Genomic DNA, 21,841 nt, shown 5'->3' with positions numbered 1-21,841 from the left:
TAATTCATGTTAACTACTTCCCAGGCTGCTTCATCTGTACCGGTGAAAGCAACCACCCACTACAGGTACACTATTGCTTTCATCTGTACTCTTATGTTCAGCACATGAAGGAGAGAGAATGCGAGGAGAGGAAGTCACTTTTTAATATTTTAGATTTATACCGTTATTTGTGTCCTTGCTTGTGCCCGTTTGCGTACCAGCTACACAAGAGTTGGACGTACCAAGGATCCCAGAAAGCACTAACCGACCTACGTGCTGGTGGCGTAACGTCATCTGTGTTTATGTGGCCCTCTCCTCCAGTTTTATTTTCGGGGCTGTGGCTAAATTAGCCTGGTAGCATTTCGTCAAACATGATTTGACTACATAGCAGGTAAGCGCACCACTTATATTCAAATGCGCATATAACTGGTGTGTGCATTTAATAAGAACATATATAGAAAGAATTTTGACAATGTAGTGAAAGTTAGCAAACGAAGGTTGTCCTTGTTGCTATTACTAGCTAGTTAGCTTACCTAATACCTAGCTCGTAACCTACCAATATGTATTTTAACGTTAGCATAAACATTGAAAAAAATAATTATTCTATATCTAGCCAGTTCTCCAACGGATGCACAATGTAGTAGTAAACACATTAGTGACGTTTTAACTGGGTTGACATTAGTTAGATGGTTTGTCAGCTAACTTTTGTGACAATATTGCCAGGCCATCACTTAAGAAACTATAGACGGTTGCTTTGAAGTAGCACTTAATCTCTGTCCCTGACAGTTGTAATACAGGGCTCTGTCCCTGACAGTTGTAATACAGGTAGGTCTCTGTCCCTGACAGTTGTAATACAGGTAGGTCTCTGTCCCTGACAGTTGTAATACAGGTAGGTCTCTGTCCCTGACAGTTGTAATACAGGTAGGTCTCTGTCCCTGACAGTTGTAATACAGGTAGGTCTCTGTCCCTGACAGTTGTAATACAGGTCTCTGTCCCTGACAGTTGTAATAAAGGGCTCTGTCCCTGACAGTTGTAATACAGGGCTCTGTCCCTGACAGTTGTAATACAGGGCTCTGTCCCTGACAGTTGTAATACAGGGCTCTGTCCCTGACAGTTGTAATACAGGGCTCTGTCCCTGACAGTTGTAAAACAGGTCTTTGTCCCTGACAGTTGTAAAACAGGTCTTTGTCCCTGACAGTTGTAGTACAGGTCTCTGTCCCTGACAGTTGTAAAACAGGTCTCTGTCCCTGACAGTTGTAATACAGGTAGGTCTCTGTCCCTGACAGTTGTAATACAGGTAGGGCTCTGTCCCTGACAGTTGTAATACAGGGCTCTGTCCCTGACAGTTGTAATACAGGTCTCTGTCCCTGACAGTTGTAATACAGGTCTCTGTCCCTGACAGTTGTAATACAGGTCTCTGTCCCTGACAGTTGTAATACAGGTCTCTGTCCCTGACAGTTGTAATACAGGGCTCTGTCCCTGACAGTTGTAATACAGGGCTCTGTCCCTGACAGTTGTAATACAGGGCTCTGTCCCTGACAGTTGTAATACAGGGCTCTGTCCCTGACAGTTGTAATACAGGTCTCTGTCCCTGACAGTTGTAAAACAGGTCTTTGTCCCTGACAGTTGTAATACAGGTCTCTGTCCCTGACAGTTGTAGTACAGGTCTCTGTCCCTGACAGTTGTAAAACAGGTCTCTGTCCCTGACAGTTGTAATACAGGTAGGTCTCTGTCCCTGACAGTTGTAATACAGGGCTCTGTCCCTGACAGTTGTAATACAGGGCTCTGTCCCTGACAGTTGTAATACAGGTCTTTGTCCCTGACAGTTGTAAAACAGGTCTTTGTCCCTGACAGTTGTAATACAGGTCTCTGTCCCTGACAGTTGTAGTACAGGTCTCTGTCCCTGACAGTTGTAAAACAGGTCTCTGTCCCTGACAGTTGTAATACAGGTCTCTGTCCCTGACAGTTGTAATACAGGTCTCTGTCCCTGACAGTTGTAAAACAGGTCTTTGTCCCTGACAGTTGTAATACAGGTCTCTGTCCCTGACAGTTGTAATACAGGTCTCTGTCCCTGACAGTTGTAATACAGGCCTCTGTCCCTGACAGTTGTAATACAGGTCTCTGTCCCTGACAGTTGTAATACAGGTCTCTGTCCCTGACAGTTGTAATACAGGTCTCTGTCCCTGACAGTTGTAATACAGGTCTCTGTCCCTGACAGTTGTAATACAGGTCTCTGTCCCTGACAGTTGTAATACAGGTCTCTGTCCCTGACAGTTGTAATACAGGTCTCTGTCCCTGACAGTTGTAATATAGGTCTCTGCTCATAGGCTTTCTACTCATATGTATCTATGCATTTCTTTCACTTCTCTTTTTCTTTTCAATAGACACAAAGGACAGAGATGGCGGTGTGTGCACTGACAATGGACGGGATGGGAGACGAGGTGGCTGCAGTAAGCGGTGTGTTACTCCTGGTCTTGGCCCTGGTCCTGGCTTGGCTCTCCACGCAAGTGGCAGATCGTGGAGACCACATCCTAAGCACCATCCTTACAGTCGGGGCCCACGCCTCTCTAATCGGGCTGGGGGGCCATGACAGTTACAGTGGAGGGCCACCCAGTGCAGACACACCAGAGCAGCAAACACCTCCACCCTCCCAGGAGAACAAGCCAGAGGAGGGGGAGCCTGGGTCTGAGAGGGAAGATGGGGAGATAACAGGAGAGGGGACTGCAGGGGCTGGAGTTGACCTGCTGTTGAATATCCAGGGGAAGAAACCTCAGACATACCAGCCTGATGATGATGATGATGAAGATGATGAGGAAGAGGATGACTATGAGGAAGAAGACAAGGTTCAGAAGCTGAGCCCAGTAGTCTCCTGCACCAGCATCACGGTTCGTTTGAAGTTCCTGAATGACACCGAAGAGGTGGCAGTCCTGAGTCCCCAGGATACAGTGGGTCTACTGAAGAGGTTAGTATGATATGGCAGTTCTCATTATGTATGTTCTGTGTTTAACCTTCTTTTGATTTATTGAACATGCATATCTCTCCCATACAGTCTTACAGCTGCTTCCATGTTTCTTTATAACTGGAATTGCAAAATATTGTCTTCAACAACAAACAAATAAAAATGGCGTTCAAATGAAGGGGTGCTGTGTCCAGTTATGAAAAAAGAGAAGTTACAACCCCTGGGCTAATCAGAGCTGATATTAATGTGTGAGTGAGTGGATGTGAGTTAATGGGTTATCATCTTTGCCTCAGAGGGGGGAGGGGCAGACTGGGACTATCCTAGTTTAGGTTGTCATAGATACTGGGGGCAGGGGGAACAGGAAGCTTGGGCTTCTTCTTTCTGTTGGATTGGTCTACTAGACTACTCTGGGAGCTACTGCCCCCTCCACTCCCACTGCCACCCCCTCCTCCTCCTGTGCTGTTTAGGCCAAGAGACGTCTTCTTCTTCTTGGGCTTCTTAGAATCTGAGTTGTTGGTGCCCAGGATACAGTGGGTCTACTGAAGAGGTTATTATGATATGGCAGTTCTCATTATGCATTTTCTGTGTTGAACCTTTTTTTAATTTATTGAACATGCATATCTCTCCCATACAGTCTTACAGAGACATTTCTTTCTCCCCTCTAGTAAGCACTTCTCAGGGCGGGAGCGTCAGATCAAGTTGATCTACCAGGGCCAGCTGCTTCAGGATCCCAAACGGACTCTGCTCTCCCTCAACATCTCTCACAACAGTGTGATCCACTGCCACGTGTCCCAGGTGCTGCGGGAGGCCAGCCCAGAGGAGGCAGCTCGCTCTGGGGCTAGTGGGGGAATCAGGGCTGCAGGCCTGGCTCTGAGCACCAGCAGCCTGGTGGTGCCTGTGTTTGTGGTGATGTTAGCCGTGGTCTGGTACTTCCGCATCAACTACCGTCAGTTCTTCACCGCCCCTGCTACCATCTCCCTGGTGGGAGTCACTGTGTTCTTCAGCTTCCTCATCTTTGGAATGCACAGCCGGTGAGCGGGAGAGGAGGCAGGATGGAAGGGCCCTCATCTGGGCAGTAGAATGAGAGGGAAAAACAACTGTGTCAGGAGGATGAATGGAGTCAGGGGGCCTCTGCCTCAGACACCATAGAGCTCAACTGGAATCCTAAGAGTGGGTGTGCCTGTGTTTGTGCATGCACCAGCAAATAGCATAATATGAGATTGATTGTATGTGCAGAGATTTAAGTTATCTGGAATGTGTGTTTGTTAGTATGAAGCTGAGATAATACTGAGTGGTAATTTTGTTTCTCAAAAAAACAATGAGTGGGTCCAGCTCCTGTTGATCCTTTATAGGGCAGAACCATCAGCATCACACCCAGGACCACAGGCTGCTTGGTCCACTGTGTCAGCAACATCTTCTGGTCAGTTTGGCTTCACATAGCCTGTTCTGTATTAGGTTGCTCTCAGAAATTAGGGTCTCTATTCAATCAGATCCACTAAAGCCCACATCAGTATAGAAATTGGTGTGGGAGGTGGAACTGTGTTAGTGCTGTCAATCCACTGAGGTATAAGAACTGGAGACTGCGTCTAAGATGTCCGCCTTTTGTTTTCAAGGTTATCTACTCACGTTCGCATAAGCCAATTCATGTCCGTCTATATCCGGGTTGAATCCAGTTTATACAGATCAACATCTCATGCACACTTGCACTCAGTGTGCACAGGGAGCAGCGCAGACATCATCCAAAAACATGGCAGACTGATTAATATAAAATGTTTGAATTATCTACAAATATTTGAATAAATCAATGGATGATTTGTGCACAAAGGTGATGACCTAAGTGTCGTATTATAAATGTTGAAATCTATGTGGCCGTGTATGGAAATTGTCCTTCTGGGCTGAGCGTCAGTTAAACTGTAGCAGTCGAAACTGTGCTTTGCTTTAAGTAAATACCACGGAGCCTTGTTTACAAGTTCAAACAATGGAATGTGAGATGTAATCTACACCTCGATGAGGCTGATTAGAAATCTCTATTTGAATTATTTTCAATTTGAGCGTAATTTCTATCTAGCCTACACGTTCTCGTTCTGAACTTATAATGCAAGTAGGACAGGTGTGGCTTCGTGATAATGATAAAGAGCAGCCACTCACCGATTTGACAGCTCCAACGCAGGTGCCCTGCCAGAAATCAGCTATCGCACGTTAACACTTGATCTGATTGAATCTAGACATAGGATAATGCATCTCTTCACATCTTGGCCACATACTATTTTCATTATATACATGTTAACGTTCCAGAAATGTTTTATTTTTGTGGTACGTGTTTGAACGAGCAATTCATTTCCTCATTTGCAACAGAAACAACATGAAGATTATACAACTAAAGACTTGACTCTAGAGCAACTTCGAAACCACTCGCTATGTATGGAGTGGTGGTTATATTTCTACTTTCCAGTTCTTTGGAAATGAGCTTTCACCTTAGTTATTGTGGACTGTAACGACTGCCTTATTGCAAGGCAAAACAGTTTAAGGATTTTTGTTGCTTGAATTTCTCTACGCTAATATCTTTAGTTATTTTAAACCATATAAGTTAATGCATGAAAATAAGCAACATGTTTGGTTTATAAAATACTGTAAATATGTATTTACTGTACATAGAATGAATGGGATGAAACCACATCGGACACATCAGGACTTCTGTTGGGGAATTTAACACAGATGAGGGAAAATATCTTTATCCCTTAAGTTTGATTGTTTTCCTCTGGCTTCAGATTTAAAGACATTCAAACCAATCAGTCCCTGTGTAAAGAGGGAGTATGTCTGATATTGGACAAAATGACAGAACGCAAGAAATCTGAATGACACTATTTTACTCAGACAAAGAAACCTCTTTTACTCAGACAAAGAAACCTCTGTACACTTGGGAAACTGAGAAAGAAAACCGAGCTGTGCATCACAATATACAATTGACATATTTGCACATGCACACACACGTGCATGAAAAAAAGTTGTTTTTGTGTTGACACTTTCTATTGCGTCATTTGTCCACACTCATATTGTTCAGAGACACACTGATACACACAAATAAACAGTTACACAGTATTAGTAATACAGGCCATTCTTTACCCTGTCAGCAAAGAGGGACAAATTAAATGAGCCATATCCAAAATTGGTGTTTTTTCACTTAAAGGTTGATTCTTTTAGTGCACATTAAAGTGATGTCATACTTCATCACTGGCTGAATGTTCTAAATGAAAGCTCAGGGTATATAAGATTCTCCCTAGCAAGTATAGTCTGGTGGGCCCCTCAAACAGGAATGAATAACATATATCGAACTTAACTCGTTAACTAGAGTAAAACTGAAAATGGCAAGAATAACAGTCTGAAATATCCCATGCAACAGCCATGGCACTTCTGTTGCAGGCGGCGGATTTGAATTCCTACAAGCGCATAGACACTGCACATAAGCAGAGACAGACTTTGAAAGCAAGTCAAGTGATGCAGATTGACCTAGAGTATTATTGGGGGAAAAGCAGGTTGACTCCACTATACTTTAGCATTATTCAACAGGAAGCAATGTGAAATCTACAACTTGTATAGAGTGATAGTGATTTGCAGCAGAAGCAGGTTAGAGCAACTTCAGACTGAGTATGAAACAGTAAAGATAGACAGGGAAGAAGCACTGTTTAGCATGAAGCTGTGTATGGTAGAGAGGTTACCGTGTATGTATACAGTATCCAATTAAATCATGATTCTTTTACATAGGTCATCATACCACATGTATCGGTATATAAAAACACGTCAACATCTGCATTTACAATTTACTGAGTGCAGACATTAAATACACATTCAATACACATTCTCACTTGACACAGTCAATGTAAACCAAAAAAGTTAAATATACAAAATAACACATATACTGACTCTACCACAATGGCACATTCAGAGATGCATAGTAATCTGAAAACAAATGAAATCACACACACAACATGGAAAACAGTCAACTTTACACAACAAACATTCATAAACACACACACACACACACACACACCACTGTGCAATACAATGCAAGTACGGATAAAGCCACCATCAAGTACCCCAATACTGGTGAAACAACAAGATGGCACTGACATCCACCACAATAACAACGCTGTAGTCGTAAGGTGATGCAATTAGTCCACAAGTCCCCTCCTAAACAGAGACACCGTCAAAAAGAAAGCAATGTTTTGTTTTCAGGAGAAAACAGATCAGAGTGCAAAAAAGCAGAGTGTGATTGGTCCATGTCTGAAGCCTAAATCACTGATTAACAAAAACATAATTAAAGTGAACAATCCATGTTTCTTTATAACTGGAATTGCAAAATATTATCTTCAACAACAAACAAATAAAAATGGCATTCAAATGAAGGGGTGCTGTGTCCAGTTATGAAAAAAGAGAAGTTACAACCCCTGGGCTAATCAGAGCTGATATTAATGTGTGAGTGGATGTGAGTTAATGGGTTATCATCTTAGCCTCAGAGGGGGGCTGACTGGGACTATCCTAGTTTAGGTTGTCATAGATACTGGGGGCAGGGGGAACAGGAAGCTTGGGCTTCTTCTTTCTGTTGGATTGGCCTACTAGACTACTCTGGGAGCTACTGCCCCCTCCACTCCCACTGCCACCCCCTCCTCCTCCTGTGCTGTTTAGGCTAAGAGACGTCTTCTTCTTCTTCTTGGGCTTCCTAGAATCTGAGTTGTTGGTGCCTGGTAGAGAGATCGAGAGCAGGGGATGAGATGAAACCGACTTCCACTGTATGAACGTACAGAATGTGGACCTGAATTCAGTTCTCTTACTGGCTTTGGAGGAGGCTGAATCGGAGGGGGAGATGTCTGAGGATCCATCCCACTGTAGACGACTCATGAGAACCTGTCCGTCTGAGGCGTCGTAGCAGTCACTCTCCACCATCGTGTCTGCATCGGGCAGAGACGACCTGACAGAGACAACAGCCGCTCAGATCAGACCAGCCACAGACAGCAGCAGCAGGACACATGGTGGAGCCATTCAATCTGCCATACAGCACACCTACTGTAGTACACACCCAGGCCATACAGTTGGCCCCATGAATGCTCATACAGTAGCTAACTAACATAGTCCACCCTCAATGATAAGGCCTGTCCATCTAACTGGCACAAAACATCCACAATAAAAACATAGTCATTCAATACAACTCCTCAAGCAAACACCTGAACATTTAGGGACACCACAGGCACCAGTCAAGATCGAATATATCAGTTCTAGGAATAAACCAGTCAGAACCAATGGAGGCCTGAGGGGCACACTCACGCGGACGGCCCCAGGAGGAACACCCTGACGGCCCTCCTCTGTTCGTCCGTGTGCTGGGGGCACCGCTGGGACCTGGCAGGGACACAACGTGGCATTACAAACACCTGAGAAACACCTGCCCACAATGCACAGTGGCCCCGCCTACCCAGGGCCACGGCAGAGACAAAGAGTGGGAGAGAGACAGAAACAGTGACCAATCAGTGACCAATTCAGAAACAGTGACCAATCAGATGATGGGTCAGATGTCAGAGTTTGAAGGTTAGAGATTAACGTTTGCTCACTGACAGTGTCCAGTCGTCTCCCACCACGTACGGCAGGCAGTGTCCAATCAGGGTCTTACATAGTCCAATTGGAAAATATCTGTTGTTTAGTCCAATCAAATATGAATTGTTTTACTAATTTTACACGATTTGATATTATACTGAACAAAAATATAAAACGCAACATGCAACAACTTCAACGGTTTTACCAAGTTACAGTTCATAGAAGGAAATCAGGCTGGGCAGGGGCGCAGCCATGGGTGGGCATACTGTAGGTCCACCCACTGGGGAGCCAGAATTAGTTTTATCCCCACAAAAGGGCTTTATTACAGACAGAAATACTTTGTGGTGTGGAGGTCCTGGGCTGACGTGGTTACATGTGGTCTGCGGTTGTGAAGCCGGTTGGATGTACTGCCAAATTCTCTAAAATTACATTGGGAGGTAGCTTAATGTAGAGAAATAAACAGTAAATTATCTGGCAATTGCACGCTCCCTCAAAACTAGAGACATCTGTGGAATTGTGTTGTGCGACTAATCTTTTATTGTCCCCAGCACAAGGTGCACCTGTGTAATGATCATGATGTTTAATCAGCTTCTTGATATGCCACACCTGTCAGGTGGATGGATTATCTTGACAAAGGAGAAATGCCCACTAACAGGGATGTAAACACATTAATACACACAATTTTTGTTCATATGGAACATTTCTAGGATCTTTTATTTCAGCTCATGAAAAATGGGGCCACTAGATGTTTAATTTATATTTTTGTTCAGTATACTTTTTTTTTTTTTTTAAAGAAAATTAGTCAATAACTGACCCCAATCATCTAATAAATACTGTATGTTATAAAGGAAATGGAAAATAATTGAGAATCATATAGAGTTTTTCCGGTCACAACTTGCAGGCTTGTTTTCGAGTTACTGTGCGTTTTGTTGCCAACCTATTTTGCTACCTGACAACTTTACGGTTTTTACTTTTTAATTACCGTTCATATATTTATTTATTTTTTCCTCAACTTTTTCACTCCGGACGCTTTATCTGGACACGATTCGTCAGGACCTCCAACAGCCGAAGCTAAGTAGTAACATTAACATGATGCCTTCTAATTGTAGTCGCTGTACTTGCCTTACGGCGAGGATAGCTGTGCTACAAGCCCAGCTTCAGACGCAATCGTTAGGCAAGGGTAATTTCAGTGTAGGAAAGGATGAAACAGTGTCTGTGCCGCCAGTAAGTACAGATAGTAGTATAAATCCCCTGGCACAGTCCCCGCAGCCGGACACCTTTCTCACAGTTTCTGGAAGGAAATGCTGTAGGAAAGTTCAACCTGTGTCGCTCATTCAGCCGACAGAAACTTTCAACCGGTTTTCCCCATTAAGCAGCGGGTCGGAGTCAGAGGCCGAGTCTTCTCTGGTCTCTACTCCTCCCGTTAAGGGGTCTGAGACGCCGAAGCTTCCCACCATTAGCTCTGACAAATTGAAAACTCTAGTCATTGGCGACTCCATTACCTGCAGTATTAGACTTAAAACGAATCATCCAGCGATCATACACTGTTTACCAGGGGGCATGGCTACCGACGTTAAGGCTAATCTGAAGATGGTGCTGGCTAAAGCTAAAACTGGCGAGTATAGAGATATTGTTATCCACGTCGGCACCAACGATGTTAGGATGAAACAGTCAGAGGTCACCAAGCGCAACATAGTTTCTGCGTGCATATCAGCTAGAAAGATGTGTCGGCATCGAGTAATTGTCTCTGGCCACCTCCCAGTTAGGGGGAGTGATGAGCTCTACAGCAGAGTCTCACAACTCAATCGCTGGTTGAAAACTGTTTTCTGCCCCTCCCAAAATATAGAATTTGTAGATAACTGGATAACTGGCCGTCTTTCTGGGACTCACCCACAAACAGGACCAAGCCTGACCTGCTGAGGAGTGACCGACTCCATCCTAGCTGGAGGGGTGCTCTCATCTTATCTACCAACATAGACAGGGCTCTAACTCCTCTAGCTCCACAATGAAATAGGGTGCAGGCCAGTCAGTAGGCTGTTAGCCAGCCTGCCAGCATAGTGGAGTCTGCCACTAGCACAGTCAGTGTAGTCAGCTCAGCTATCACCATTGAGACCGTGTCTGTGCCTCAACCTGTGCCTCGACCTTGGGCAAAACTAAACATGGCGGTGTTCGCCTTAGCAATCTCACTAGGATAAAGACCACCTCCATTCCTGTCATTACTGAAAGAGATCATGATACCTCACATCTCAAAATAGGGCTACTTAATGTTAGATCCCTTACTTCAAAGGCAATTATAGTCAATGAACTAATCACTGATCATAATCTTGATGTGATTGGCCTGACTGAAACATGGCTTAAGCCTGATGAATTTACTGTTTTAAATGAGGCCTCACCTCCTGGCTACACTAGTGACCATATCCCCCGTGCATCCCGCAAAGGCGGAGGTGTTGCTAACATTTACGATAGCAAATTTCAATTTACGAGAAAAAAAAAATGACGTTTTCGTCTTTTGAGCTTCTAGTCATGAAATCTATGCAGCCTACACAATCACTTTTTATAGCTACTGTTTACAGGCCTCCTGGGCCATATACAGCGTTTATCACTGAGTTCCCTGAATTCCTATCGGACCTTGTAGTCATAGCAGATAATATTCTAATCTTTGGTGACTTTAATATTCACATGGAAAAGTCCACAGACCCACTCCAAAAGGCTTTCGGAGCCATCATCGACTCAGTGGGTTTTGTCCAACATGTCTCTGGACCCACTCACTGTCACAGTCATACGCTGGACCTAGTTTTGTCCCATGGAATAAATGTTGTGGATCTTAATGTTTTTCCTCATAATCCTGGACTATCGGACCACCATTTTATTACGTTTGCAATTGCAACAAATAATCTGCTCAGACCCCAACCAAGGACCATCAAAAGTCGTGCTATAAATTCACAGACAACACAAAGATTCCTTGATGCCCTTCCAGACTCCCTCTGTCTACCCAAGGACGCCAGAGGACAAAAATCAGTTAACCACCTAACTGAGGATCTCGATTTAACCTTGCGCAATACCCTAGATGCAGTTGCACCCCTAAAAACATTTCTCATAAGAAACTAGCTCCCTGGTACACAGAAAATACCCGAGCTCTGAAGCAAGCTTCCAGAAAATTGGAACGGAAATGGTGCCACACCAAACTGGAAGTCTTCCGACTAGCTTGGAAAGACAGTACCGTGCAGTATCGAAGAGCCCTTACTGCTGCTCGATCATCCTATTTTTCTAACTTAATTGAGGAAAATAAGAACAATCCGAAATTCCTTTTTGATACTGTCGCAAAGCTAACTAAAAAGCAGCATTCCCCAAGAGAGGATGACTTTCACTTTAGCAGTGATAAATTCATGAACTTCTTTGAGGAAAAGATTATGATTATTAGAAAGCAAATTACGGACTCCTCTTTAAACCTGCGTATTCCTCCAAACCTCAGTTGTCCTGAGTCTGCACAACTCTGCCAGGACCTAGGATCAAGAGAGACGCTCAAGTGTTTTAGTACTATATCTCTTGACACAATGATGAAAATAATCATGGCCTCTAAACCTTCAAGCTGCATACTGGACCCTATTCCAACTAAACTACTGAAAGAGCTGCTTCCTGTGCTTGGCCCTCCTATGTTTAACATAATAAACTGCTCTCTATCCACTGGATGTGTACCAAACTCACTAAAAGTGGCAGTAATAGAGCCTCTCTTGAAAAAGCCAAACCTTGACCCAGAAAATATAAAAAACTATCGGCCTATATCGAATCTTCCATTCCTCTCCAACATTTTAGAGAAGGCTGTTGCGCAGCAACTCACTGCCTTCCTGAAGACAAACAATGTATACGAAATGCTTCAGTCTGGTTTTAGACCCCATCATAGCACTGAGACAGCACTTGTGAAGGTGGTAAATGACATTTTAATGGCATCGGACCGAGGCTCTGCATCTGTCCTCGTGCTCCTAGACCTTAGTGCTACTTTTGATACCATCGATCACCACATTCTTTTGGAGAGATTGGAAACCCAAATTGGTCTACACGGACATGTTCTGGCCTGGTTTAGATCTTATCTGTCGGAAAGATATCAGTTTGTCTCTGTGAATGGTTTGTCCTCTGACAAATCAACTGTAAATTTCGGTGTTCCTCAAGGTTCCGTTTTAGGACCACTATTGTTTTCACTATACATTTTACCTCTTGGGGATGTTATTCGAAAACATAATGTTAACTTTCACTGCTATGCGGATGACACACAGCTGTACATTTCAATGAAACATGGTGAAGCCCCAATACTGCCCTCGCTAGAAGCATGTGTTTCAGACATAAGGAAGTGGATGGCTGCAAACTTTCTACTATTAAACTCGGACAAAACAGAGATGCTTGTTCTAGGTCCCAAGAAACAACGAGATCTTCTGTTGAATCTGACAATTAATCTAAATGGTTGTACAGTCGTCTCAAATAAAACTGTGAAGGACCTCGGCGTTACTCTGGACCCTGATCTCTCTTTTGAAGAACATATCAAGACCATTTCGAGGACAGCTTTTTTCCATCTAAGTAATATTGCAAAAATCAGAAACTTTCTGTCCAAAAATGCAGAAAAATTAATCCATGCTTTTGTCACTTCTAGGTTAGACTACTGCAATGCTCTACTTTCCTGCTACCCGGATAAAGCACTAAATAAACTTCAGTTAGTGCTAAATACGGCTGCTAGAATCCTGACTAGAACCAAAAAATTTGATCATATTACTCCAGTGCTAGCCTCTCTACACTGGCTTCCTGTCAAAGCAAGGGCTGATTTCAAGGTTTTACTGCTAACCTACAAAGCATTACATGGGCTTGCTCCTACCTATCTCTCTGATTTGGTCCTGCCGTACATACCTACACGTACGCTACGGTCACAAGACGCAGGCCTCCTAATTGTCCCTAGAATTTCTAAGCAAACAGCTGGAGGCAGGGCTTTCTCCTATAGAGCTCCATTTTTATGGAACGGTCTGCCTACCCATGTCAGAGACGCAAACTCGGTCTCAACCTTTAAGTCTATACTGAAGACTCGTCTCTCTGGCCCAGGAGTGGGAAGGTGAACGGAAAGGCTCTGGAGCAACGAATCACCCTTGCTGTCTCTGCCTGGCCGGTTCCCCTCTTTCCACTGGGATTCTCTGCCTCTAACCCTATTACAGGGGCTGAGTCACTGGCTTACTGGGGCTCTCTCATGCCGTCCCTGCAGGGGGTGCGTCACCTGAGTGGGTTGATTCACTGTTGTGGTCATCCTGTCTGGGTTGGCGCCCCCCCCTTGGGTTGTGCCGTGGCGGAGATCTTTGTGGGCTATACTCAGTCTTGTCTCAGGATGGTAAGTTGGTGGTTGAAGATATCCCTCTAGTGGTGTGGGGGCTGTGCTTTGGCAAAGTGGTTGGGGTTATATCCTTCCTGTTTGGCCCTGTCCGGGGGTGTCCTCGGATGGGGCCACAGTGTCTCCTGACCCCTCCTGTCTCAGCCTCCAGTATTTATGCTGCAGTAGTTTGTGTCGGGGGGCTAGGGTCAGTTCATTATTTCTGGAGTACTTCTCCTGTCCTATTCGGTGTCCTGTGTGAATCTAAGTGTGCGTTCTCTAATTCTCTCCTTTCTTTCTCTCGGAGGACCTGAGCCCTAGGACTATGCCCCAGGACTACCTGACATGACTCCTTGCTGTCCCCAGTCCACTTGACTGTGCTGCTGCTCCAGTTTCAACTGTTCTGCCTTATTATTATTCGACCATGCTGGTCATTTATGAACATTTGAACATCTTGGCCATGTTCTGTTATAATCTCCACCCGGCACAGCCAGAAGAGGACTGGCCACCCCACATAGCCTGGTTCCTCTAGGTTTCTTCCTAGGTTTTGGCCTTTCTAGGGAGTTTTTCCTAGCCACCGTGCTTCTACACCTGCATTGCTTGCTGTTTGGGGTTTTAGGCTGGGTTTCTGTACAGCACTTTGAGATATCAGCTGATGTACAAAGGGTTATATAAATAAATTTGATTTGATTTGAGTTGAGTTGCCACTTGTGTACCCCATAAATCAGTCCCAACTACACATGATCACAACACACCAATGAAACTGATCATGTTAAAAGGTCTCACAGAAACAACATGCAGAACAGTAACCATGAGTGTCTGTTGGCAGCCTCCATAATGGAGTTGGGCAACAGGTTTACCACTTGTCCGGAACACACGTCATTCAAGTCACGGAAGACCTTCCTGACTAGCTAGTTTAACAAACACCTCTGAGAACCTGGTAAGGTCCATACTAAGGGGCAGGCTGAGGGATGGACACAGGACGATGTCTGTCTGACACAGTACAACCCTGAATGGCTCATCATGATCATAATCAGCAACTTTGACTCAAGCTAACATCTAGTGCCAGCGCTTGAGAAACAAAAAGTATTCATGAGTTTGTGTGATAAAGGTATGAGTGTGCACTCCGTGTAGCTGATAGGACATTCGGTGGAAATGACAAGACTATTAGAGGTGCATGTGCTGTGTTTGCGTGCAGAGTAATCCCTACCTGGTGCACATCTTCTTGGTGTGCTCCGAGATCACTCCACATTGCTGCAGACAGGGGGCAGTGTAGTTAGAGACAAGCCAGTCATACACACTGCTGATAAATGTCTTGAGATTTTAGATATGATCCAATACAGTTAGACTTGTGGATGGATGGTAGAATGGATAAATTAAAATGACTCACTGTTGTCAACAGAGACCTCAGTTCGTCAGGGCCTAAAGTTTCGTAATTGATGCCAGTGTTATAGTTGTACTGCAGTGAGGGAGAGAGAACGATAACAGACATCAACACACTAATAGATATGTAGGTGTGAATCATCAGAAAAATGGATTCTGGTTACCTTGTATGGATCTGCATTGACACTATTACTAAGCTCCCCTGAAAAAGAGAACAGCATATGATCCATCAGTCTACTTGCCAGACTCCCAAAGACACAGATGATGCACACAACCACCACCAACCATGAAATAAAGCAGTGATTACATTTAGTGCAATATCCAAAATATTACATGTCACAAACAATTGATTCCTATGTCTGAGAAAACATGCGTAAAATGTACAGTTTATGATGGGATGAAGCAAAGGTCTCTCTAGCTATTGACCAGTGAGGTAAGAGAACATAATTGATTATTATGTACGTGCTGCAGTAGCAAGCATATTTATGCATAAGCATAAGGCAAAATATATTTTAATGGTTTAATCAATCTGTGATTAAAATTGAGCAGCACTTTAAGGGCCAAAACAACAAACGACAGGTCGATCAAACTGGTGTGGATTGAGTTCAGGTCATTTATTACATAGGAACATCCTTGACGCTCCATAGAAGATAGCAGCACCGTTTCATTTCAGCTCCATTTAAAGAAACAGGGACAATCAGGAAATCAAGAATCAATGAAGACATGATATAAAAAAACTACAAAAACAAATGCAAACAAAAGCATGAATATGTCAAGTAGATAATGGATAGGATAATGCACAAGAGGACTTGTTGAGTCACCTGAGAAACTAAGAGATAAACAGCTGGTCTGTTTTAGAGACATGAATGTAGTCTATCATTACTGGGACCAGACTATCATCTGACATGATTTTTTTCACTCAAGTGTTGAACTAGTTATATTGTTTAACACAATACAGAAAATAAATGGATATATTACATACAAAGAACTGAAAACTGGTGGCTGAACTGTGATTTATTGCACACAATTGTCAGCTTCCTGTAAGTCATTCTCAGCTCATTAACTTTGCACCATGATCCATGTCAAATTAAAATCATGAAACAAACAGGAGACTGGAGCATGAAGACTCGGCCTTTGCCTTATATCTTAATTGCTTATCCTCATCTTCAATGCTGCTTCTGATCCTTTTCATACTGCACTACATCTGTATTCTGCCAACATTGTGATCCTTTTCATACTGCACTACGTCTGTATTCTGCCAACATTGTGATCCTTTTCATACTGCACGCACTACATCTGTATTCTGCCAACATTGTGATCCTTTTCATACTGTACTACGTCTGTATTCTGCCAACATTGTGATCCTTTTCATACTGCACGCACTACATCTGTATTCTGCCAACATTGTGATCCTTTTCATACTGTACTACGTCTGTATTCTGCCAACATTGTGATCCTTTTCATACTGCACGCACTACATCTGTATTCTGCCAACATGGTGATCCTTTTCATACTGCACGCACTACGTCTGTATTCTGCCAACATGGTGATCCTTTTCATACTGCACGCACTACGTCTGTATTCTGCCAACATTGTGATCCTTTTCATACTGCACGCACTACGTCTGTATTCTGCCAACATTGTGATCCTTTTCATACTGCACGCACTACGTCTGTATTCTGCCAACATTGTGATCCTTTTCATACTGCACGCACTACGTCTGTATTCTGCCAACATTGTGATCCTTTTCATACTGCACGCACTACGTCTGTATTGTGATCCTTTTCATACTGCACGCACTACGTCTGTATTCTGCCAACATTGTGATCCTTTTCATACTGTACTACGTCTGTATTCTGCCAACATTGTGATCCTTTTCATACTGCACTACGTCTGTATTCTGCCAACATTGTGATCCTTTTCATACTGCACTACGTCTGTATTCTGCCAACATTGTGATCCTTTTCATACTGTACTTCGTCTGTATTCTGCCAACATTGTGATCCTTTTCATACTGTACTATGTCTATTTTGCCAACATTGTGATCCTTTTCATACTGTACTACGTCTGTATTCTGCCAACATTGTGATCCTTTTCATACTGCACGCACTACGTCTGTATTCTGCCTACATTGTGATCCTTTTCATACTGTACTGCGTCTGTATTCTGCCTACATTGTGATCCTTTTCATACTGCACTACGTCTGTATTCTGCCAACATTGTGATCCTTTTCATACTGCACGCACTACGTCTGTATTCTGCCAACATTGTGATCCTTTTCATACTGCACGCACTACGTCTGTATTCTGCCAACATTGTGATCCTTTTCATACTGCACGCACTACGTCTGTATTCTGCCAACATTGTGATCCTTTTCATACTGCACGCACTACGTCTGTATTCTGCCAACATTGTGATCCTTTTCATACTGTACTACGTCTGTATTCTGCCAACATTGTGATCCTTTTCATACTGTACTACGTCTGTATTCTGCCAACATTGTGATCCTTTTCATACTGTACTACGTCTATTCTGCCAACATTCTGATCCTTTTCATACTGTACTACATCTGTATTCTGCAAACATTCTGATCCTTTTCATACTGTACTACGTCTGTATTCTGCCAACATTGTGCATTTGACCTGGATTTAAGCAGCAGACTCCTTCAATGGCCATCTATCGTGAAGAATCCAGCAGGCCACATTAACTTTCTCAATAGAGGATTTTGGAGACACCCTGGGTCTCTGCTAAGGTTCATTTCCTTAGGAATGAAAGTTCAAACTTTTCCTGATATACTGTCCCTAAAACGGCAGGGGTCTTTCCCAGATTCTTCTCGGGTTGACCTTTGACCCTACATTGAAGCGGGGGAGGGCATTATAGAGCTGGCCTGGCAGTAACCAGCCCCTTCTGATCACCGAGGAAATGAATCATCTCTCAACAGCACGCATGGAGCTTCCTGATCTGCAACAAAGCTTTGGCCCCAGCAATGCTGAAACGAGCAGAGTGTAAAACATCCCCAACCATTCAACCAACTACTCTAAAACTTTCACGCACACAAACACACACAAATTAGGGCCATAAGTTGGGTGTATTCAGGAGTGGGCTCTATGTACGACTACACACTTCCATTTCAAGGCTACAAAGAGTCTGGACTCTAGAACATTCCCACAACTCCCGACAAACAAAATACCATGAGACCACACGTATAATATTCTGTATATCAGAATGCATTATATAAAGAATAATGTATGCAATTAAGTATGAATATCAGTGTGAATTTCAGTAAAATAAATTCTGATTGAGAAATGATATTGACAAATTACATTTTTAAAAAAAGGGGCAATCTGCAGTTGCTACATCCATTTTAGGATTTATAAAGTAATGATATGTACCCATTGATTCTTGAAGAATATAACTTGAACTGTTATACCCAATCAGAACTTGTTGTTGTACTCCAATGTTTGTTAACAAAACACTACACAGCCTCAAAACTATAACTTTGATATCACGATGGTCAGTCCTTGTATCCAAAGCTCTTTCTATTAATTTGAGTGGTAAAACATTTCTAGCACAATCCCTCAGCTTTTTACAGAATAATGGTGCGGCGACGATGCCTTGTTATTGTTTTAACTGCTGATTGCCACGAAGATTAAAAAAGAAAAATGCCATTCTAATCATGTGTTTCAATTGGAAAATATTTACATTCCAGATGGGAAATGTAAATGACACACAGCTTATAGTTTGTCACTTAACCTGCATCTTACATGGGTTCTAAGAGGTAATGTTATACTCACCATTTTTATGCTTTACAGATTTTGATCTTCTGGGTGAATTTGGATTCTAAGGAAATAATACACAAACAGAGAAGACCTGTCAATTTAGATTCACACTGATCTAGATTAACATATCACAAACAACTAGTGAAGCATGCAACAGGAAAAGTGAAGCACACACCCCTTGATCCAATTGAATTTGTAAAAAAATGTTTTATAAATGTTCATCCTTGCCATGCTTGTAAGCAGAAAGTAGGGCTGTGACAATACCAGTATGGCAAAAAAAAATCCATACAAAGCAGAGCAAACTATTTGGTCCTTTAAAAAGCTGCTTTTTGTAAAATGTGCACTATAGCTTGTAAAATAAATAAATGTGACTGGAAAACAACTTAATGATGTTTGTTTACAGCAATAGAGCTGTTTTCCTAAAGAAGTTTCCTTGCCACAACACTAACGAGTAATGCGATACTGGTATCATCCCGGCCCTAGCAGAAAGGACAGAGGGATACCAGAAATCCTTAAGGTTATTTTGTATCTATTGGCCCCCTTGCAATTACATGTGGACAAAAACACAACATACAGAACATGAATCTCCACAGCAATGAAACTTACCAAAGGTATATGTTGTTTCAAAGAATGTAAAAATACCTTATCTGACTTTCTCTTCTTAGCTGTAGAGGGAAAATAGAGGGGTGTAAGACAAGCATAGATGTGCTTTTTCAGCTAAAGTCACCAAAAAACATTCAGACAGGGATTCACACTTGTTTTATTCTCACCTTTTTTTTCTGAGCCATACGACCAGTCATTGTCATTGACGTCATCATTGTCTTCCTGATCACTCTCTGATTTGTTGTTCATGTTGTTACTGCTTGCTATTCTGTAGACCAATATCAAGAAAATGATCAGAATTGCCCATTCACTTGAGGAATGTATTGGTTTGTTTTCTATGTTACATTGTAGTGTCCACTGTCCATGTCCAGTGCCCCTTGCTGACCTGCGGTTGGCGATGCGGCTGCTGTTGCGCCCCATGCCCAAGCATTTCTCCAGATGAGGGGCAAAGCGGGACGCAGCAATGCTCCGGTTGCAGTTGGGACACACACACTCCTTGTTTTTCCACTGATTGTACACTTGCCCGAAAATGTCCACTCCTGGTTGGTCAACGATTTCTACGGAGCAAGGTGAGAACATACATGAAAAATAAACTAACAAATTAAAGGCAGAGAAATGAACCAGATAACCAGACCCAGGGGAAAAGCACTCTGGTCCTTACCGAAGTCCTTCATGCTTTCTTGGTCCGTGTCATCCAGGAAGAAGTAGCCCTGTTTGACAGCACGATGCACCTCGAAACACAGGCCCAAACAGGCGTCCTCCACCAGGTCCGAGTAGATGTCCTGAGCCAAGGCCTGTGGAGGACAGCAAAGAATAAAGTCAAAGGTCACAAAGGAAAGGAAACTACATGAGCAACTTCCTGTTTTAAAGCAGGACAACTACCACCAAACATGATAGGATGGTGAAAGTGTAGTCCACTATTCACCTCTAGCTTGGTGTTGTCCAGGCCCGACAGAGACATATCCTCCATTTTCATTTGCAAAAGTTTCAGGGCGAATCACTGCCTTCTACATGGCACAGCTATGGGGAACAACAGATCTGAAAACAGGAAATACACACATTTAGTGATTTAAAATACCTTAGTCATTCAAACAATAAAAAAATAAGTGATGAGACAAGAGATTATCCATTTGTTGGACAAAATCCAACAAAAGTCCCAGAGTGAGACTGAATCAACACTTACAAAGGAGCACCGACACTCAGTTGAGACCTCTTCTTCGCCAATGGTTGGCAGAGGTGACTGCCTGATATTGTTTTGGTTAGCTGTTGAAACAAATAAACAAATACATTTCACTGAATTGGTACATTTGTAGCCACACAATACAAGACAGAACCAGAACAAAAACTTAAGTAAAGCCAGAAGAGTTGTATTGTCTAGAGACTAGAGTGAGCATTAAGACACGGCTACTACGTGCTAGCTTGCGCTAACGTTCCATATTAGCTAGGATAGAACGCTGTAACAACTGATAGACAGCAAACTAGCTATCTAGTTAGCAAAACAAATATTTTCCGAATATCTGATACCGATAGCAAAAACATAGCGAGCTAACAAATCAGCTCATTGCACATAATCTTACTAATACGTGTACGTACAATTATTTCAATGATTTCTTTACAGAGAATAGCATACTGGTCAGCTCGCACTCACCATCAACGACCAATCTATGATTGAGCCGTTACAGTTTAGCTGGACATTGACAATATATTATTTTGCTACATTGTATCTAGCTAGGATGATACATGTTGTTGTAGCTATTAGCTAGTCATTTAAATGTGATCCAGCAGAGCAGTCAAAGGGAAATAAGAAAATGTAAAAAGAGGCTGCCATTTTCCTTCCAAACAGACCTCACTAAACGATCACCGAGGTTCTCCGTGCCGTTTTACTTGGCCTAAAGTCGGGGGAAATGGCAGAGAAAGGAAATGAACTTCTAATCAAATCAAGTGACTGTACTTAAGTGCATACATTTAATGTTTAATTGGATATGCAATAATTAAATAGAAAACCTCGGCTGTCTGGATCCGCCCCCTCTCGCGAGTGGCCATTTATGTTATTGACGGAAAGGGAAGAGGTGAAATAATCACGGTTATCGTTTATCGATTAGTTCTCACGAAACAACCAAATCACAAATTAGGGTATATATATATATATCTCTAGTTGTAAGTGACAATTCTAATTGATCCATTTATTTAGGACACTAATTGTTTGGTCGGCAT

At 42.8% G+C, this 21,841-nt stretch overlaps 2 protein-coding genes across 5 annotated transcripts; one reads left to right on the top strand and one right to left on the bottom strand.

The window, feature by feature from the left end:
• The first annotated feature begins 102 nt into the window (after positions 1-102).
• Positions 103-6,037, top strand: LOC118375913 (transmembrane and ubiquitin-like domain-containing protein 1). Its single transcript, XM_035762549.2, has 3 exons — positions 103-370; positions 2,364-2,941; positions 3,604-6,037. Exons 2-3 carry the CDS (start codon positions 2,379-2,381, stop codon positions 3,971-3,973), a joined length of 933 nt encoding a protein of 310 aa, XP_035618442.1. The 5' UTR covers positions 103-370; positions 2,364-2,378; the 3' UTR covers positions 3,974-6,037.
• LOC118375914 (ataxin-7-like protein 3) lies at positions 5,789-21,625 on the bottom strand. 4 transcript variants are annotated; one of them, XM_052519272.1, is made up of 14 exons: positions 21,473-21,625; positions 20,811-20,890; positions 20,553-20,665; positions 20,289-20,421; positions 20,013-20,184; positions 19,795-19,895; positions 19,631-19,689; positions 19,040-19,085; positions 15,410-15,447; positions 15,253-15,321; positions 15,073-15,116; positions 8,258-8,329; positions 7,768-7,904; positions 5,789-7,677 (listed from the first exon to the last, which is right to left on the bottom strand). In XM_052519272.1, the coding sequence occupies exons 3-14, from the start codon at positions 20,601-20,603 to the stop codon at positions 7,475-7,477; spliced, it is 1,125 nt and encodes a 374-aa protein (XP_052375232.1). In that variant the 5' UTR covers positions 20,604-20,665; positions 20,811-20,890; positions 21,473-21,625; the 3' UTR covers positions 5,789-7,474. The 4 variants fall into 4 exon arrangements, with proteins under 4 accessions (XP_052375232.1, XP_052375234.1, XP_052375233.1 ...); XM_052519274.1 differs by having other exon boundaries at positions 19,667-19,689; XM_052519273.1 differs by lacking the exon at positions 21,473-21,625 and adding an exon at positions 21,276-21,466.
• Between the last annotated feature and the right edge of the window lie 216 nt (positions 21,626-21,841).

This window comes from Oncorhynchus keta, chromosome 5 (assembly GCF_023373465.1).
Source record: "Oncorhynchus keta strain PuntledgeMale-10-30-2019 chromosome 5, Oket_V2, whole genome shotgun sequence".
Lineage (NCBI taxonomy): Eukaryota > Metazoa > Chordata > Actinopteri > Salmoniformes > Salmonidae > Oncorhynchus > Oncorhynchus keta.
The sequence above is the reverse complement of the archived record's forward strand: the minus strand, read 5'-3'. Positions and strand labels throughout refer to the sequence as shown.